This window comes from Podarcis cretensis, assembly GCF_951804945.1.
Source record: "Podarcis cretensis genome assembly, chromosome: 9".
In the NCBI taxonomy this organism is placed as follows: domain Eukaryota; kingdom Metazoa; phylum Chordata; class Lepidosauria; order Squamata; family Lacertidae; genus Podarcis; species Podarcis cretensis.
In genome coordinates, this window is record NC_137178.1 from 78,420,748 (window position 1) to 78,441,166 (window position 20,419).

Sequence of the window (20,419 nt, forward strand, 5' to 3'; positions counted from 1 at the left end):
AATACTCTCAAACTGTATTGTGTGTGGCAATAGTCTTTTTATGGCTTAGCAGAATGAAAGGACAATCCAATCAGCTGATTTCAGTATTTTTATTTCAGGTTCATTTATTTCAGTGGGAGAGGTTTAACTGTGTGTTTTAAATCAACAGGCTTCAGAAGCATTTACCTGTGGTTGGATTGCTCGATCCCAGTGGTTTTCAAAGGGTGTGGCAGGAAGATTCAAGGAAAATCAATATAGTATAATATCAAAATATTTATTTGCATAATTCACGTAGAAATATTTTCAAAAGGAAAGCAAGGGCATCAAGTGATACTGAGGACAATCCTAGTTGTGTTTCCCCATGTGTTTCTTAGCAATAAAGAATTTGGTGTGCTGCGAGCAAAAAAAAAATTCTGAAAGTGTGGCCCAGAGGTAAAAGTTTGAGAATGAGTACTCTAACCAATAATATTAAAGATATTGACAATTTCTCTGACCAATATGCTGCCTGCTTCCTCTCTTCCTTTTACTTCCGCCTTTGGACTTGCCTTCTGCACCTTCTTAGCTTTGTCTTCTCCAATAACTGCTCTGTCTTCAACTTCTCTGCTGCAGAATTTCTTTGGCCAGACCACCACTTGGCAGATTCTTTTGCTTCGAACTTTGCTGTATTAAAGCTATTACTTAAGGACAGTGAAAATATGGATTCCAGTTGCAACAAGTGTAAAATCTGTAGCACTTGGCCATCGTGTGTACTAAAAATTCCGGCATCTGACAGACTTCATGACGAGGCATATGATCACTATGCACTTTCAAGAAGAGGCACCCAGCCCGCCACTTTCTCAACTGGGCTTTCTCTCACAAAGAGAAAGAGCCCAGTTAGTCATTGTAAAGTCATTTCTCCACTGCAAGTTGGAGCTGTCACTTATAGAACTGCACCACTTCCTTTGCTCCCCTTCTTGGAATAAGCAACAGCCTTTAATACTCGCTAAAACCTCACTAAAAAGGAACTGCAAGTGGCCTTCCCAAGTTGTGAGTTTTGTTTCTCTTTCCCCTTTCCTCCTTGCTTCTGCTGCAAATAGTCTGGGCTGATGCTATTAAAGCAAATTATCCAGTTTATAACTATATGGCTGCTTCTGTCTTCCTGGCTGCAAAGTCTTGCTTTGCAACACCCCTCTCCTCCCTGCCTGGACAGTTTGGAGATTACAAAAATGTATCAAATGGCAACACACACACACACACACACACACACACACACACACACACACACCACCACCACCACCACCACACCACACACACACCACACCACACACAGTCTCCCAGGTCTCTAAGGTGGATGCAAAAGTGACCCAAAAACCTCTGAGGCAGGATCTTTCTCATCCTTACCAAGTAAGGAACAGCAAATTATGGCAGCTAATCTTCCTTTAAAAGGCTTTGTTCGTCTTGTTGCTGTTGATTTACTACTACAGTTGTTGATTACAACTGTGCACTAAAACTTATATTTGCAAATTCTCCATCCTGAGGACAAATGATTGGCCACTCTTTTACAACACTACTTCCAAATATCCTGAAGGCCAGTCAGTTGTAAAGCATCACACACTCCAGCAAAGATTCCATTTCTGGCATGGCCAAGCTAGCTTCCTGCTGAGGTCATGACCTTTGTGTTAGATAGCAGGTGGATGGCCAACTCCCTCAACCCACCCCTCTCTTATTGTCCATTCTGGGTTGTCCAACCCCTGCCACAGTGCCTTTTCTCCTGGCAGATCAAGAGGAGCAGACAATAGCAAAGGTTGCAAGGTTTTTAGCAGGGGCAATCAGAATAAGATCCACTGTTTGACTGATGATTCAGGACCCTAAACTGTGCTTTATTATAATTGACTTTTATTGTGTTTTGTGTACATTGTAATGCTTTTTTATTACTATGGCCAATGGCTAACGCAAATAAAGATTCATTCATTCACTCACTCACTCTCCAGTAGTTAGAAGATGAAGCTCAGAGTTGAGAGTGGAGTTAGGTGAGCTAGAACATAGAAGATGGCAGGCTGCAGGCTGGGCAGAGCCAGGCCTGATTTCTGCTGGAATCCAAGGCTGCGGCTCTGGGAGAAGCAAGACCCTCTTGGGGTGCTAATGCAGTGAGCCCCTCCATCATAGGCTCAGTATCTTTATATCTTTTAATATTGTTATGCGTTTGTGGGCACCTTGACTCCCCTGAATTCCTGGGACTAGTGGGTGTTGGAGTTTAATCAATGTTCGGAGCATTAAGATGGGCTGCCAGGTATTGAGTTTAGCAGTGCCAAAGTACAGGCCAAATCAGTTTTTCCTTGCACAAGAAATTGCATGGGAGAAGGGGGGCCATCAGCAGGGAAGAAAGGTAGGCTGATGAGCCAGTAGCAAAGATGGCAGAGGGGCGGGGGCCCTTCTCCCTGAACTCTGTGTTAGTTAGCAGAGAAAAAGGCAGAAGTGGTAGTGTTTCAGGATTGAAGGGGGAAAGGTTTTTCAGTCGGCAAGCAGTGATGCAACAGAGAAGCAAGCTAGGCGGCTGCCTGGGAGTCAGGAGTTGTGTGGGTGGGAGAGCAAGGTAAGTTTCAGGGCAACAGGCAGAATGGCTGTGTCTGTTTGAAACCAGGGCTGCATCTATGTGAGAAGCAAGACCCTCTTGGAGTGTAAAGCTGGGAGCCCCTCCATTGCAGGCTCAGGTTCTATATATGTGTAAATAAACCATAGATCCTAAAGACACCACAGTCTCTGCTGTGCCTCATTTCCAAAGGAAACATGAACCCTAGGCAAGCGCTCAGAAACTCCCACCGCTTTACCCCACTTACCTAGTGGTAAATCTCATTGAATTCAATGGACCTTACTTCTGAGAAGATGTGGTTAGGGCTGGAGCTACATGCTATGGCTACATATTAATCACTTTCTACTGAACTTTGGATTCTCCCAATCATTTGAAAATTTCTATACATTACATTTCTTTAGGAGCACAGTTGTGGAATAAGAATGCACGCCTTTCTTATGTGGAGCCCATGCTCAGAATGGATTTAGTCTGTCCAGTCAGGGGGCCCATGATTAATAGTCTGAAGTGTTCTTTTGGCTCTAGATCATCCTTTAAATGGGAAAAGATACTGTATTTGTTTCACAAACATAATGATGACTGTCCACTAAACACTGGACATCATTCCAGTTATTCTTCATCTTGTTGCCTTTTCCTTTACCTATATGCATGACAACACAGTTTTCATCAACATTACTAGGTTCGTTGCTTCTCCAGAACCTGAAAGAGAAGAAAATTAATGAAAGAAGGATGCAAAGCTAGGATTTAGTAGACAAGCCCTGTACATCGGTCCAAATAGCACAAGGCATACCCAAGGCTCATTAAACTTTGGGTTCTCAGAAATCAAAGAGGTCTCCAACGAACAAGTAAAGGGCAGAAATGGAGCCGTTTGAGAGTTTAGTTTTCAGATGCCAAGATGGAGAACAACAACAAACAGATAATAGAAGCACAAAAAATGATGTTTTGGACTTAGCACCCCAAAGAAAGATCATGCTGAACAAGCATGACATATCCAAGGAAAATAACAATGTAAATATGCTTCTCATGGAATAAGAAAATACTTACCTCAAGATATTCTCATAGACCTGGCTCTGCCTGAATTTGGAGAAGGTTGACTGGAGTCTGAATGACTTCAGGCTGCCTCTCTAATTGCTACCAGGGACACCAGCGCTGGTGAATATGTTTTTTATTTAATCCTCTAATATATTTTTACTTATCTTTTGTGACAGGATTGTAGATTTCTTGTTTATGGCTACGTTGGTGGTGGTGGTGGCGGCAAGGAAAAATAGGTATATAGCTCTGCCACGCATTGCACCAATCCCCCTCACCCCACCAAATCTCTATTTGCCTTTTAAAAAATACTCTATTAATTTTGCACATAGTTTAGAAAACAATAAAGCACAGTTGGGGAGAAATGGTGAATAATGTTTGGATGGACAGTAGATGTAAATAATATAGATGACTAGTGTATCTTATATGTCACAGAAAGAATATAAACATAGGAAATGAGCTAAAAAGATGGGGAAACTGGGACACATAAAATTATCAATATAACTCTACAAAAATCCTACCATTTCCACATACTCCACATATATGCTGAAGCTGCTGTCAAGGAGTGTGGCAGCTGTGCCTTCTTGGTATATTCAAGAAGATCTCTCCAAGCTTTCTGGCTTAATCCTACCAGACAATAATCTAACACGCCATGTAAATTTTTCCTGTATAGCTGTTCTCCAAACATTATCCCACCATTTTCCAATGTCCCATTCCTCTAATATCTTTTATAGTACCACATGCTGCCACTAGTAAAACAAAGTAAATAGTTTTATTTCTGAATTTTTCTACCTTCAAATATCGGTAATAGTACCATTTGAGGTATAGCTTGAACAGGTACTCTAAGAATATTCCTTATTTCAACAACAACAAAAATTAAACCAGAACATCTGAGACCAAGGGCACTCTCACCACAAATGAAAATATGTTCCTTTTTTGGCCTTTTGTGAAGACACACATAATATTGGATTTGATTGGAGCTCCTGCACATGAAAGCAAACCCTAGCACCTAACTTTGTAAAAAGTATTCACTCCAGAATACTGTGAACTACCAAAATAAAGAAGAACAAGGGTTCTGTCACAGTGCTATCCCTATCCCACGACTGTTTGGTGAGAGGAAATATGGAGTGTTTGAAATTCCCTGCCAAACCCCTGGGACCCTGGTTGCCCGAGCACCCAGAAAATTCCCCATGAAGGGGCCAGGCACTCACACATTTCAGTGCCAGGGCCATAAACGCTGCATGACACCCATGGCGCTGGGCACCCACGGTCACAGGGCCAAGCTGGCACACCTGGCCTTCTGCAACACAAAGCAGTATTTGCTCAACCTCAGCTGCCATCCCAATCTGCAATGTGCCTATGAAGCACATTTGAAAAGCACAATATAAATGCTAAATATAACTATTACTATGTAAGTATTACTCACATTAGCATGGGGTCAAGAGGAGTCTCATCCACCCAAAGCCATTGATCTGTTCCCTTCTGATTTGTGAGACCGATACAAAAATTTTCGACTTGACTGTTCTGGGTATGGTTTGTAAGGAAACCCTGCACAAAAATGTGAACCAAACTTTCAGTTCATTAAAATCACAGAGCAGTCTATACAGGTTAGCTGTCTTTGTGGAGCAGAGATCTTTGGGGATCCTTTTGTGTCAAACAAACCCCAAACCCAAGGCTGCCTGTCGTAGCATGTAAACACCAATGCAACTAAAGACCACAAATATAGCTGAGTGGTGGGAGACAAAAATGCTTCTTCTTCTAACATTCTGCTTCCAGGCATGATAAATGTAGCACAAGCTTCCCCAGCCTGGAACCCTTCAGTTGTTGTTGGATGGCTCCCATCATCCCTGCCCAACGGTCATGTTGGAGGGCACCAGGTTGGGAAGGCTGACCTACGGTAGCTCACCCAGCACCACATGGAGTAGGAGAGGGAGGGAAATGGACGGCGCATGCGCATACAACTTCCTAAAAGCATCCACATCACACAGGAGATAACAGCTGCAGTGATAAGAAAAGAAGAGTTGTTCTATTGTCTGGAGAGGTCACTTCCTGGTTCACATGGAGAAGCTGTTCTCAACAGTGCCCAGTGAGGCAGCACTGGGCGTTGACATTTTGCGCCCCTAACAATTTTGCGCCTGAGGCCATCTCCATGCTATGCCACTGAGCTCACCTGCTCAGCTTCTGAATTTATAATCACCAGGTCGAAGCCCTTCTTCATGCATTCTACCCTGCTCTTGTTCCAGGTCCTTTTGTCTTTGGAGAAATAGTAGCAGCTGGATCCAAATTGCTCTAGGTCCCCCATGCAACATGACAGCTGTGGTTCTGTAAGGAAAGCAGAAACAACAAGAAGCAACCTGAAATCTTGTTGCAACTGGAAACAGGTCTGTCCCACCAACTCCCAGCCCTTTTCCAGATCTTTCTTTTGCTATTTTTCATCACATTCTGTTAAGTTGTCCCACTTTTAAGTTGCATGTTCCATTTGTAGTATTGCACATCCTTTATTTTGTTTCAAAAATATGCACAGGGAAGGCTCAGAAAATAAGTGGACATGCAGAATTTAAAGGGGTGCAAAGAGTGCTGCTCACAGTGTGCACACTCAACTCACCTTTCCCTTTGGTGAACCATCATTTGTTCTTCTTTTTGCATAAAGGAGCTCAAGGTGGCGTACAGTGTTCTCCCCACCCTCAAATCCCCACCACAACCATGTGAGGTAGGTTAGGCTCTAACCACTACACCATATCATTTACTGCTATTAAGATAGTGGGCACTTGTCCTCAGCTGAAAGCTACGTGACAACATTCAGCCTTCTAGAGTTCCCCTTTTGAAGCCTGGGAAATTGCACAGGTTGCAGCAGCGATTTCCGGGCTCATGTGTCATTGTTCACATCAACAGACAAGTCCCATAAGTGAGGGAAGCAGCTTGGAGTTAAGTCTAGATTTTTATTTCTTAGTTGTTCAAGGGTTGACTCACCAGCAGGAATTCACATGTTCAGATAGGCACTATAATTCGGATTTCATATGGGGTTTTCAGTGGGGATATAGTCCTAACCTGGCAGGCTTTGTGAACCCCAAATTCACCCCAGGGTAGCTGGGGCAACCCAGTCAGATGGGCGGGGTATTATTATTATTATTATTATTATTATTATTATTATTATTATATTTCACAACCAAAAGTGGCCAAAGCAGTGCTCAATAAGACAAAACAAAAAAGATGACAGACTCAGTAAACTAAAAGCAATAGTACTATTAATATTCCATAAAACTACTGGGTCACACAGGGTCTAATTAGGCACTTGTCTAATTTCAGTTGTTAACTGACTCCAGAGGGCTGGAGCTGCAATCCTAAAAACCTGGTTTCTAGTACATGCATATTAAGCACAAACCTAGGGCAAGTGGTACTCTTAGCAATACCCAGCCGAGGAGAGTGGTATGACACAGTCCTTGGGTAACCAGTTCCCAAGTTGTTTAGGGCTTTAAAAACTAAAGGGAAAAACCTGAACTGCATGCGGTAGCAGTTAAGGCAATGTGTATCATGAAAAGAAATGATAAATGAGACACACACTGTGGAGGAGCTTTAACTGGTCAGACACACAAGCAAGGGAACTCCATTTCCTGCTACCAGGGCTGAACTGTGGGCAGCAGTCTGAGGAGAGCTAGAAGCTGGGACCCAGAAGTGATAGGGCAAACCAGCAGTCATGAACAAACAACAATTCCGGCCTGAACTAGGAGGCAAGGTTGAGGAGCAAGCAGCACTCAGGAGCAAAGAATAGTGAAGGATTCAAGCTCAGACTAGAGCTCAGCAATGCTTTATTTTTCAAACTAAGCGCAGCTGGAACCAGCACATTGCTGCTGCTTACCAAGAGGGAGACTGGGAAAGACAAGGCAGTGGGGTGCGTAATGCACCGTGAATGCTGTGGCAGAGCCAATGCAATGCTCCCCAAGGAGGCTTAAGGGAACCTCCAGATTTGCAGAACTGCAAAAAATGATCAGAAAAAACTAAGTCAGGGATCAAGAGTGAATCAGAAACAGTTCAGCAGGCATGGAATGCTGACTGTCTGGGAGAACGGGTGGAAAACTGGAAAGTGGGTGGAATGGAGTATTTGGGGAAAGGGCATGGCCAGCTGCCTAGAATCCTGAAGAGGACCATGCCACACTGCAGCATTTCCTTGCAGCTCCCACTTGTGTTATGTGGTTCTCAAAACACTGGAACCAGTGCTTTTTTCTGGGGGTACTCAACAGTACACAGTAAAAAAAAATGAAGTGTTGTTTTATCACCACCACGTTTATTATGGGAGAATATGCAACTTTTTTCTTTTGGCAGAAGTGAATAAAATTTGCAGACATATTAGCCCCTCTGGAGTGGATCAAGGCAAATACACTCAGGAATTTTTATGTGAGACACATTTAAATGTTGTTGTTGTTGCTGCTGCTGCTGCTGCTGCTATTGTTGTTGTTTTAAAAAGAAAACACTTATATATTTAAAAAACTTTTTGGCAGACTATTCCAACTGCAATTCTGGATCAATTCCTGCTTTTAAGGACTTCCGGTTGGCGCCAGCGCTAATGGCGGCTCGTTCTCCGATCTCCGGAGAAGGAGCTGCTCCACGAGTTCGGGTCTGACCGCTACGGCGAAGCGGGGACCCCTAAAATCACAGGCGCGGAAGCCTGTGAACAAGGAGACTCGGTGGGCACTTTTTGCGCCCCCCTTTACTGCAAAAGAGCCTTTTTAAAGGCTCCGGAGGAGCATCGGGGGTGCACGGAGCTGAGAGTCGCTACCCAGCCCGTGGAGTGAAGCCGCATCGCCATTGGCGGAGAGCGCCGATTCCTTCCTGAAATTTGGACTGAAAAGAGATTCCCGTGAGTAGGATTGGCAACTTTATCGGGACTTTAAATTAAAACCTTAAAAATTCGGCCGAAAGTGGGGACGGTAAATAAAGGAAGTCTGCCTCCCCCGGATTGCATGATTGCTAAAGCAACGGATCCAGGAAGCTGTAATTGATAAATTTATGGAGAACTTTTGAAAGGACCAACCCTAGCATTGAGCTAAATCCGCCCCCTAGTAAGCAGGAACGGGGGGGGGGGAGAAGAGAAGGAAACCTGCAGGAAAAGTATTAAAGGGACAATTTACTGCAGCCTCTGACTCTGGGAACGGACTGTCTGGGTGAAGCACTTTGACAGGGAACTGTCAGACGTGTTGCAAAGTGGGGACTTTATTAGATACAATTTTCTGAGACTCTGTAGAAATAATATTGTTGCAACTAAAAAGACTGAAAGACGTTTTTTAGTAACTTTTTCCCTCTGAGGGCTGTTGGATTCTTTGTTTCTTTGCTTATTGGATATCTTGGCTCCCTCTAGAGGGCTGAAGGCAACAGTTGCAACACTGACTGTTAAAAACAAAGTCACTGGATTTTTCCATTCAAGACCTGTTCCTGTGGGAACGACCTTGGGACATGAGTGGCCCTGCAGATGAGATAGCAACAAGATCTAAGGCTAAAGCAGCACAAAAGAAAAGGGGCTCTTTATCAGGACTATTGCCAACAGGCCCAGGTGGACAGGAAAAAGGAATAAGTGCATTCATGGAGTCAGTGACGCAGGCATTATTGAAGATAAATGAATCCTTAGAAAAGTTGAATAAACAGAGCACAGAAAACACCAAGCAATTGGCAGATCTAACGGCAAAATTAGACTTGAACACTAAGAGCGTGACATCTAACACAGAGATTATACACAAATTGGTCGAGGAAAACGCCACAATTAGGAAGATTGCGGAAGAAGCTAAATCTACAGCGGAATCTACACAGGAAAATTTAGTACCGGTTTGCAGGAGGCTGGACCAACATGAGGCGACCCTGTCTTTATGGGATATGCAACGTAAGGAGAAGAACCTGAGACTTAGGCTTGTTCCAGAAAGTGAAGGGGACAGCCTTGTGGACTTTCTCACAAAAGAAATTTCAGAATTTTGGCAGGTGAACCTAGAGGAAAAAGAATTTGAGATAACAACTGCCTTCAGATTGGGTAGAAGGCAAGGCAGGAAGATTCCAAGGGACTGCCTGATAACATTGAGATCTAAAGAGGAAAGAGACAAGATATTAAGTTTGCACTACCAGAAGACACCAGATTCAAAACGTCTCTGTGCAAATCTACAGGGATATCCCAAAATATATTCTGGAGGTGAGAACCCAGTTCAAGACTTTGGTTGACCTGCTGAAGAAAAACAACATACCGTTCAGGTGGGAATTTCCACAGGGTCTGTCTTTTAATTTCAGAGGAAAGAAAGTTAAAATAAGAACAGTACAAGATAAAGAACAATTTTTGGACAGGTACGGAGAGGACCTGGTGAAAGGAGTGTTAAACTCAACAGCGGATACAGACTTGGGGAACTTGACATTTGGACTTAAATCACCAACGGATGAAGAACAGCTGCAGGGTGCAGTTGGAGGTAACTAACTAACAATGTCTCTGCGATTCTTAACTTGGAATTGTAATGGACTGAACCTTCCCAGAAAAAGGCGTGAGGTTTTTCATATTTTGAAAAGAGAACAATTGGATCTGATTTGTCTACAAGAAACCCACGTGACAAGGGCACATAGAAGATTACTTATAAATAAAAGATTGGGACAAGAATTTATTTCATCAGATAAAGTTAAGAAAAGAGGAGTGGTGATTTATGCAAAAGAGAAATTGGCTCCAAAACAGATTTTCAAAGATGAACATGGAAGAATTTTGGCAATTGAGATACAGATTCAAGGAGAAAAAAATTTTATATTTGGAATTTATGCACCGAATGAAGGGAAGGCAGAATTTTACAAGAAATTGCATGAGACATTAATGGACTATTTGGACTGTAAGGTGATTCTTTTAGGGGATATGAACGGCGGCGTCTCTACAAATATGGACAAAGCACAAAGACAGGTGATCTCCAAGGACGGGAGATTACCTAAGACTTTCTTCGAAATGACTGACAACTTGGACCTGATTGACATCTGGAGAACAAGAAATCCTCTCGAGAGGGAGGGAACATTCTTTTCGGAATCACAGATGACCTGGACAAGAATAGATCAAATATGGATTACTAGTGGAATGGCTCCAAAGATAAAAAAGTGGAAATCTGCCCAAAGACATGCTCCGACCATAATGCGGTAAAGATGGAAATGAAAATAACAACAGCTGGTTCCTTTAGATGGAGAATGAATGACACCTTATTTAGAGATCCAGAGGTTTACCAAAAGGCCCAAAAGACTTTGAAGGACTACTTTGAGATAAATCTGAGGACAGAAGTGGAGAAACGAGTGATCTGGGACGCAAGCAAGGCCGTGATGAGGGGTTTCCTGATACAACAGAATTCCTTAAAAAGGAGGAAACAGCATGAGAAGAAAGATAAAATTCTGGAAAAGATAAAAGATAGTGAAAAGAAATTGAGATCTAAACCAAAGTCACATGAGATCTTGAGAGAAATTAAACTGTATCAGAAGCAATATATGGAATTGATGAACCAGGAGATTGAATGGAAAATTAAGCGGATGAAACAAAAGACATTCGAATCGGCAGATAAATGTGGAAAACTCCTATCATGGCAATTGAAGAAGAGACAGAAACTGAACACAGTCACAAGTTTGGAGGTAGATGGAAAGAACATTTCTAAACCAAATGAGATCAGCAATTGCTTTCAGAGTTATTTCAGAAGACTATACGCACAAGGGCCGGAAAACGAAAGAGAAATGGAAGAATTTCTCAAGAAATATGGATTACAAAAAATTTCGCAACAAAGTATGCTGGTCTTAAATGAGAAAATAACTGAACAAGAAATAGAGGGTGCCATTCAAAATATGCAGTTGGGGAAATCTCCAGGGCCAGATGGATTAACCTCCAGATACTACAAAGCTTTGAAGGACTGGATAATACAGCCGCTTAAGGAGTTTTGTAATGAGATACTAGAGGGGAAAAGGGCACCCGAGACGTGGAAAGAAGCTTTTATTACACTTATACCAAAGACTGAGATTGACAAAAAACAGATCAAGAACTACCGCCCTATATCACTACTTAATGTGGATTATAAAATTTTTGCAGACATTTTGGCAAAAAGACTGAAGAAGGTGTTGGTGGAGGAGATTCATAAAGATCAGGCAGGCTTTCTCCCGGGTAGACATATATCTACCAATGTAAGGAATATAATTGACATTATAGAAATGTTGACAGTGAACATTAATACAAAGGCAGTTTTAATTTTTGTGGACGCGGAGAAAGCCTTTGACAATATATCTTGGAAATTTATGAAGAAGAATCTCCATGGGATGGGGGTAGGCCAAAAGTTTGAAAATGGTATAAGTGCAATTTATTCTGAGCAAAAGGCAAAGTTAATTGTAAATAATGTGGTCATGGATGAATTACCTATTGAAAAAGGGACACGGCAGGGGTGCCCAATATCCCCATTACTTTTTATATCGGTCCTGGAGGTTTTGTTAAATATGATTAGGGGGGACCAGTTGGTAAAAGGGATTCAGGTCGGAGCCAGACATTACAAATTGAAGGCCTTTGCAGATGACTTAGTATTGACCCTGCAAGAGCCAGACACTAGTACCAAAAGAGTTCTAGAATTAATTCAAGTATTTGGTCAGGTCGCAGGATTTAAGTTGAACAAACAAAAAACTAAGGTACTGGAAAAAAACTTAACAAATGTTGAAAGAGAGAGATTCCAAGAGGAAACTGGGTTAGCGGTGGCAAAGAGTGTAAAATACCTGGGGATTAACATGACATCTAAGAATGTAAACTTATTTAAGGATAATTATGATAAGTGCTGGACAGAGATAAAGAAAGACTTAGAAATATGGTCGAACCTGAAGCTCTCCTTGTTAGGTCGAATTGCGGTAATTAAAATGAATGTATTGCCTAGAATGTTATTTTTGTTTCAGACATTACAAATTGTTGATAAATTGGACTGTTTCAAGAAGTGGCAGAAAGACATATCTAAATTTGTCTGGCAGGGCAAAAAGCCCAGAATTAAGTTTAAGATACTTACTGATTCTAAAGAAAGAGGGGGGTTTGCCCTGCCGGACTTAAGACTGTACTATGAATCGGCAGCGTTCTGCTGGTTAAAAGATTGGCTACTTCTTGAAAATGCAGACATTCTAGACTTGGAAGGATTTGACAATAACTTCGGCTGGCATGCATATATTTGGTATGACAAGGTTAAAGTGTACAAGGGTTTCAAAAATCATATTGTTAGGAAAGCACTATACAATGTTTGGATACGGTACAAAGATTTATTGGAAAATAAAACTCCCAGGTGGCTTTCACCAATGGAGGCCAAGGAGGTAAAGAAACTCAATATGAGAACTAATTGGCCGAAATATTCTGAAATTTTAGAACAAGAAGGTGGTGAACTTAAACTACAAAGTTATGAGAAAATAAAGTCCAAGGTACGGGATTGGCTCCATTATTTTCAAATAATGGAGGCCTACAAACAAGACAGGAAAATTGGTTTCCAGGTGGAGAAATCGAAATTAGAAACAGAACTGTTAGAACCCAATACTAAGAATTTATCAAGAATGTACAACTTGCTGTTGAAGTGGAATACAATAGATGAGACAGTGAAGCCAGCTATGATTAGATGGGCACAGGACATAGGTCATGACATTATGTTTGCTGACTGGGAGCAGTTATGGACCACAGGTATTAAATTCACGGCATGTAATGCCCTACGAGAAAACATTATGAAAATGATTTACAGGTGGTACATGACCCCAGTCAAGCTTGCGAAGATTTATCATTTGCCCAATGACAAATGTTGGAAATGTAAAGAGACTGAAGGTACCTTCTTCCACCTTTGGTGGACCTGCCCATTCTGGGAAATGATTTATAATGAGATTAAGAAAGTACTTAAATGCACCTTTCACAAGAAACCAGAGGCATTTCTCTTGGGTATGGTCGGCCAGCTGGTGCCGAAGAAGGATAAGAATTTCTTTTTGTACGCTACTACAGCAGCAAGGATTCTCCTAGCAAAGTATTGGAAGACACAAGAGCTACCCACGCTGGAGGAATGGCAGGCGAAAGTGATCGACTTTATGGGACTGGCAGAAATGACCGGCAGAATCCGCGACCAAGAGAAAGAGACTGTGGAAGAAGATTGGAAGAAGTTTAAAATATATCTTAAGAGCTATTATAAAATTGAGGAGTGCTAAAATGCTGAGGGAGAGGAAGACGTAGAATTGCAGCGGTAAATTGTGTTTAGTTCAGGGTGAAATTGAAAAGGAGAATGAATTTATATTTAATTGGCTAAAAAGGGTTGTTGAACAATTGTTAAAATAAAGGATGCAAAAAGGGGAAGGTATGGGGAAGTCCGAGAAAAGAGGTTTATGGAAATAAGGTAAAGAAATTATGATTTTTTGTGTTTGTTTTTGTGTTGTTTTTGTGTTTGTTAAAAATTGGAAATTAATAAAAATTTTATTAAAAAAAACACAAAAAAAACAATTCCTGCTTTTAAGGGGCTCCTTTAAATAGGAGTGGCTCTCTACTTTTTATTTTAAAGCGTCTAACCTTTAGTCGCATACTAAGGTGGCTTTCTTTGTTGCCCATCAGATCCTCTAATTCATAGTGACTCACCTTTTCCTTCAGGTCTCTTCAGGAGGCAATTCCATTCTGTTGATTTCTGAAACTGGCTTTTGAGGAATCCCTTCTTTGGACTTCCTTTGAGGATAACTGGGAAAAGGGAATGAACAGCAAGACCATATAATACTGCAGAGTCCAAGAAAAAAGGCTCGGCTACAGAAGGAGGTGTTAACACTGTGATGAACCCCCTGAACAGTCTGGAATTGGGCACCTCTGTAGTAACTCCTGAATGGATGGACATCTTCAAAAATGCCAGATCAGCTGCCACTGCCTAGTTCACTAAAAACTACAGTGGTACCTCAGGTTACAGGTGCTTCAGGTTACAGACTCCGCTAACCCAGAAATAGTACCTTGGGTTAAGAACTTTGCTTCAGGATGAGAACAGAAATCACGCGGTGGCGGAGTGGCAGCAGCAGGAGGCCCCATTAGCTAAAGTGGTACCTCAGGTTAAGAACAGTTTCAGTTTAAGAACGGACCTCCAGAACGAATTAAGTTCTTAACCCGAGGTACCACTGTACTGATTATTTAAGATTAGCAGGCACCACTCTCTCACATCATGATGCATTCACTGTATCCTCACCAAACCAGTGACTTCCCTTTGGATAATCTGAATCAGCCATGATGGTCAAGAGAGCAAGTGATCTATCAAAGCTTTGGGTGCCAGATTTTTTTTTTACCTGAATGGATGGGAAACAGTGAGTGAATATGAATGAGGATTCTGATTAATTATCTTAGTGCACCCCTCATCACAACATGTCCGATCCAAACTTCATCAATTTGAAGGGCATTTGCCAACTGGAGAGCTTTTAGGTTCTGTCATCCTCTCTGCTGAAGGGAGAGAATGCCTACTAAGTCTACTTACATCTAGCAGGCTTTATTTCTCCCTGCTTTACTCAGAAATTTTATGCAACCATTTAGCAGAATCTTCCCCTTTCTCTTAAGTTCAGTTTGCTTTTTACTCACCAATGATGAAAACAAGAAGGATGACGGAGAGCAACATCAAAAACCCCGACACCACCCACGGAAACCAGGGCTTGCATTTCTGGAAGGTACTAAGTGGTTTTTCGCTTCCTGAAGATGCTGAAAAGTGAAAATGTCACCATTACAAAGGTAAAGGGTACTTACTCAAATGCACTCAGTGCAAGCTAGTTAACCCTTAAAATGTCTAATCATGCTGTTGCATCACTGTTGCACTCGCAGTCACACTGGCTGAAGAATAATGACCTATGGGAAAGCTAGTTCTGTGCACTAGAAACCATATGCCAACAGCCGTCTGTAAAGTGCAACAAGACTCTCTGTTGCTTGGGGGACATAATGACTCAGTAGCAATGACTTAGAACAATGCCTTAGTAGTAGAGGACATGTTTTGCAGGCAAAAATCCCAGGTTCGATCCCTGACATTTCCATTTAGGGCTGTGAAATCTGAAATATCACTGCCAGTCAGCACAGATAGTCTAGAACAGCACAGATGGTCTAGAGCAGAGGGACCCTCCCCATTATGCTGCAGCTTCCAGCCTCGGGCCATGGGGAAGATAGTTGGCTGGGGATGATGAGAACAGGGGGTTCAGAACATCTGGGGGCCCCCACACTGGCTACTGAACTAGATAGGCCAATGACACGACTGTCTAAAATAGCTTCTTATGTGCCTGCTCTGCACTTCTCATATACACAAATGCCTTGTGACTATGAATCATTTTTGAAAAATCCACTGCCCGCAGATTTTTGGGGAAGATTACAAATTCTCTATAGGCCACCTATGCAAATTGGTTTCTGAGTGTATTTCCCCATTAACTATAATTCTGCTGGGCATTAGCACATCATGCAAGTTGATTCTGCTTGGCAGCCAGAAATTTGTGGAATGCTGGTGTTCAAAAAAGCTGACATGCACATTTGCGTGTATGGAATATTGGGGAAGTGGGGCTTTTTAGGCAAAAATAGCCTTTTGTTCATTTCTCAGACCCACTAGTCCAGAACAGATGTGCACCATTCCTGTTTTTGCCTTTGAAGCCATTTTTTGCTTGATGCTTGCCGGTTAAGTTGCACCTTCTCTAGTCTGCTTGATGAATGCTCTAAAAGGAAAAGGCTCCTTGTGGCATCTTCTTGAAGGTTCGGTTTTTAAGTGCCATACTTTTATGGACAAGCAGCCCATGGCATACGAACATGAGATGGAAGAAAGAGACCACCTCATCCAGCAGCCATTTCCCACAGAGGCCAGACAGCCAGATGCCAACAGCGCTCTCCCCCCTCGTGTTCAGTGGCAGACTCAGTGGCAGACCCCTTCAGTGGCAGACTCAAACATGGCCGTCACAACTTTCAATGGAGGTCACTTTCCCAGTTTGAATATGATAACATGGCCTTTACCGTTGTGAATTTGTCTTACTTCTCCACCTAGTGCTTGTGACTTCCACACTTCAGCCATGCACTTTGTGCAGAAGTACACTCTTGTCTGCCCCAAACCTCGTACCAGCCAGCTTCCTAAAGATGACCTTGAGTTCTGGTATTGTTAGAGATGGAGGAAAACTTATTCATGTCCACTTTTTCCACATATCCACTTTATATACCTCTTATCATGCCTTTTCCCCAAATGAAGAAGCCCTAAGCATGATAACGTTTCCTCAGGGAAAAGGTTTTCTGCCCCCAATCTGAGTCAGCCACCCTGAGGGCCTAGCTACCATGACTATCAAATGTTAGACCAACCAGGCAGGGTCTTCCCTTTGGCAGAGTCCTCTTTGGAGAATCGCTCCCTCAGAAAGCCTGCCATGACCATTCCCTTTGAGCTCTTAGGAGATTGGTTGAGGCCTGGATACTCGAGAATCAGTGGTGTGGGGTGACATTTTTCATAGGGGAGCAGTTAGGGCCAGAGGCACCAGCTTATAAGGGATATTTGCCGGGGGGGGGGGGACATTGTGCACATGAGCATCGCGCTTCCCTCCCTAACCTGGGCAGAAGCCTCCTGGGCTTTGGGAAGGAGGCAACAGGCCTCTGACAGGATGCTGTCCTTCCCAAAGCCAGGAGAGCTCTTGGACCCCATCAGGGCACTGTGCCTTATTTCCTAGGCCGGGCAGAAGCTTCCTGGGCTTTGGGAAGGAGGTGCCAGGGAAACATTTAGGGGACTAGCCTAGAACCCCTAGTCCATCGTCTAGCACCTCTGTGATGTGTTTTTAGACGTGGAGGAAGGCACTTCTACATGGGGTCTGGCAGGGGGGCAGTCTGAAAGATTGAGTGCTGCAGCTCAGACCCTCGATGGCTCTCACCAGCCAGGGCAGAAAACTGGCAGGGAGGGAGGATTTTGCTAGAACTTTTTGCTACTCTAGCTCCAGGATGATGTAGCTGAGGATCTAGCAGATACTTTGAATCCTGCTTTGAAGCACCCAGTTTTGTAGCTTTCTGCTCTCTGCTTCATATGAAAGATCCGATGGTGGCTGCTTACTGCCTGCCCAGGCAAGCCTAGGGTCTCTTCCACGATGAAGCACCCCCTTTCCATCGGCCAGCAGAGGTCAGTGAAGAGCAGATGGCATACAATCCGAACCAATTTTGATCGGGCTTGTTTATGGATTTTTATTTTGCAAGTTGTCTTGAAAGCTCTGCTGAGATCATTAAGTCCGAAGTGTAGATTTAAGAAATAACGACACCAGCCAGTAATAATAATCTACCAGAGACCATTAAAGTGAGGCACACCTGAAGGTCTCCATCTTACTTCTTAAGCATTTTCTAATCTCACATTTATCAGAAAGGAATGGATGGCAACCAAGTGGCAAAAATATAAATGCACCTCCCTTCCTCAAGTTTCTGTGTGTGTTTGTTCATCTCTGACAAAGGAAGCTGCACTATTCTGATCCAGGCTGTACTGTTTCCTCCAACTGGCAAATTCCCACATATCCCAAGAGAGTAATGGGATTACACAGGGGTCAGCAAGGTTTACCTCGCCTGGGCCGAGATCCCTCCATGGGCTGGATTGTGCGTGCGCCTGTGATTTCCAGCGTCTGTGTCGACACGGCTTCTGGCACCATGGAAGCGAGTCCCCGCACTGCGTCGGTTTAGCGCAGCACACGGGAACTCGCCGAGCGGGTGGCTCGGTTCATGGGTGGCTCATGGGCTGGTTAAACGACCCCTTAGGCTGCCAACCCCTGGGTTTACAGGTTGGTTGATTGGTTGGTTGGTTGGATGCAAGAAAGAATTATTTTGGTCCTATGGAGTGGTTCAATCTTGTAATAAGCATTTTTTGTAATTAAAAAATAGATTGTAAGACTGCTGCCATATTTTCTAACAGCCAGCAATGTTTTCCCACTGCTAGGTTTCCATACTAAAAAAGTATACACTTGTCTGAATTCCGCCTGCTCCGAATTTAAACAGAACAGTAGATCAGAAAACTGAAAAGGTATTCTATAGCCCAGCTGTCCTAAAACAGCACAACTGGGGAAGAAGCGCCCAGAGGCTCGTTTCGGTTGCCGACACCCCAGCACACACACGCTTGCACCAGCAGATCATTACCTTTGGATTCAGCAGATGAAGGCCCGTTGTTCTTGAACCTCACTTCAGCATAGGTGACCTCTGATGTCATTGGAAGAGTCCTTTTCAAAGCTTAAGGTGTAACTGGTGGAAAGGGATTTGCATTTGGTTTGGAGAACAGGTTACAAATGAAAGCTCGACTAAAGCAAGGATTTTCTAACTTTCCCTCCCATGAGGTGTCATATTAGGAAGTCTTTGTTCTTTCAGTACTTCTTCATTTGGAAAGCTCCACAAGAGCTGAAGTGAAAAAGGAACTTCCAAGATGGAAAGGGGAAGTCCTACCAGCCCAGTCCCCCAAATGAAAAGGCAATCTTCGCAGCGATTGGCCACCGTCTCTGCCTTGCCCTGGGCTCACCCCTCCCTTCCCTCAGATTGTGCCACATTTCTGGTCAATGCAAAGTGGAAATAACGTCAGTTTACCAGAAATAGAATAAAACGAGGAAATGGAAGACAAGACTATCTTAGGCCATCTGAAATCATGGTGCAGTTATGGGTTGGTTGAGATAAGGAGTATTTTCAAAAACAAGTATTTTAAATCCTGTAACAAAATAAGCAGTGAAATAGGAGGGCCATGTCCACAATTTTCCAATATTTACAATTAAGAAATATAGCTAATTGCTTAATGACAAAATATTGCCCATTGTGGGATGCTACAGATGTGGAAAACCTGGTAAAGCAGGAGATCAAAGTTACTGAGTAAAGGGCATGGACTTTCTATGAGCTGTGATGTTTCTGCTACTGCACATCAAACTAAATGGGAAGAAAACCTGAAATGTGAGATTACAGCTGTCAGTGGAGGTGGCACACTGTCCCACAGCAAACTTTTAGTACTACTCTCAAATAATGTTTTGTAAATTTCTATTTTGTTGGCACTTGGACTAGGCTAAACCAAATATATCCAGGGGCAAATAATAAATGTTGGGAATATGATACATCAAATGCCAATATGCTCCCTATGTTTCAGTAATACTGCAAAATAAAGATTTTCCGGACAAGTATCTTGAATGAATGGTGCATTTTATATTGCTGTACCCACCCTGGGACCTTCAGGTGAAAGGCAGGTAAGAAACATAATGACAATAATGGTTGGGGCACATATTAGACAGTCATCTTGGAAAATTCCAAAACGCAATGATATACAGTGGTACCTCAGTTTACGAACTTAATCCGTTCCGGAAGTCCGTTTGTAAACCAAAACCGTTCTTAAACCGAGGTGTGCTTTCCCTAATGAGGCCTCGCGCCACCGGTGCCCTTCCACCATTCGGATTCCATTCTTACACCAAGGTAAAGTTCTCAAACCAAGACACTATTTTCGGTTTTGCAGAGTTTGTAAACCAAATCGTTCTTAAACTGGACTTTTCTTAAACCGAGGTACTAGGCAAACAATATGCAGAAAGGAATTAAACTGAATCACATTTGCCCACCAGATGGCAGCACATCATTAAAACAGTCTCCTATGGGACTTAACGTGACAGGTGCAGAGAAAGGGCATTATTTAAGTCATTCCTCTGCCACGGTGCTAATTCCCTGATTCATGGGAACTTTCCAAGATTTGGGCAATGGATGTGACTATTTGTTGTGCATGACCCACTTATTTCCCTTCTTTGCAGGGATATCACTTTTCCAAGTTACAGGATGTGTGAGAAGCCTCACAAGAGGTGCACTGCTTCACTGTCACGAGTGGGATGGCGACACTGGCAGAACCAGCACTCACCCCCCCATTGCAGGTTTCC

General features: G+C 42.9%; 1 protein-coding gene across 1 annotated transcript; it reads right to left on the minus strand.

Annotated features, from left to right (window-relative positions):
* Positions 1-75: 75 nt before the first annotated feature.
* On the minus strand, positions 76-19,280 carry CLEC4A (C-type lectin domain family 4 member A). Its single transcript, XM_079991752.1, has 6 exons — positions 18,669-19,280; positions 15,141-15,257; positions 14,172-14,267; positions 5,745-5,896; positions 5,001-5,122; positions 76-3,244 (listed from the first exon to the last, which is right to left on the minus strand). The coding sequence occupies exons 1-6, from the start codon at positions 18,736-18,738 to the stop codon at positions 3,079-3,081; spliced, it is 723 nt and encodes a 240-aa protein (XP_079847878.1). The 5' UTR covers positions 18,739-19,280; the 3' UTR covers positions 76-3,078.
* Positions 19,281-20,419: the final 1,139 nt, after the last annotated feature.

Excerpts from the sequence above, each read along its gene's own strand:
- CLEC4A (XM_079991752.1), bottom strand. The coding sequence starts at position 18,738 with ATGACATCAGAGGTCACCTATGCTGAAGTGAGGTTCAAGAACAACGGG. Across the intron at positions 5,897-14,171 it reads GAAGAGACCTGAAGGAAAAG|AACCACAGCTGTCATGTTGC; the intron begins GTGAGTCACTAT and ends CTTTCCTTACAG. Across the intron at positions 3,245-5,000 it reads CCTCTTGACCCCATGCTAAT|GTTCTGGAGAAGCAACGAAC; the intron begins GTGAGTAATACT and ends CTTCTCTTTCAG.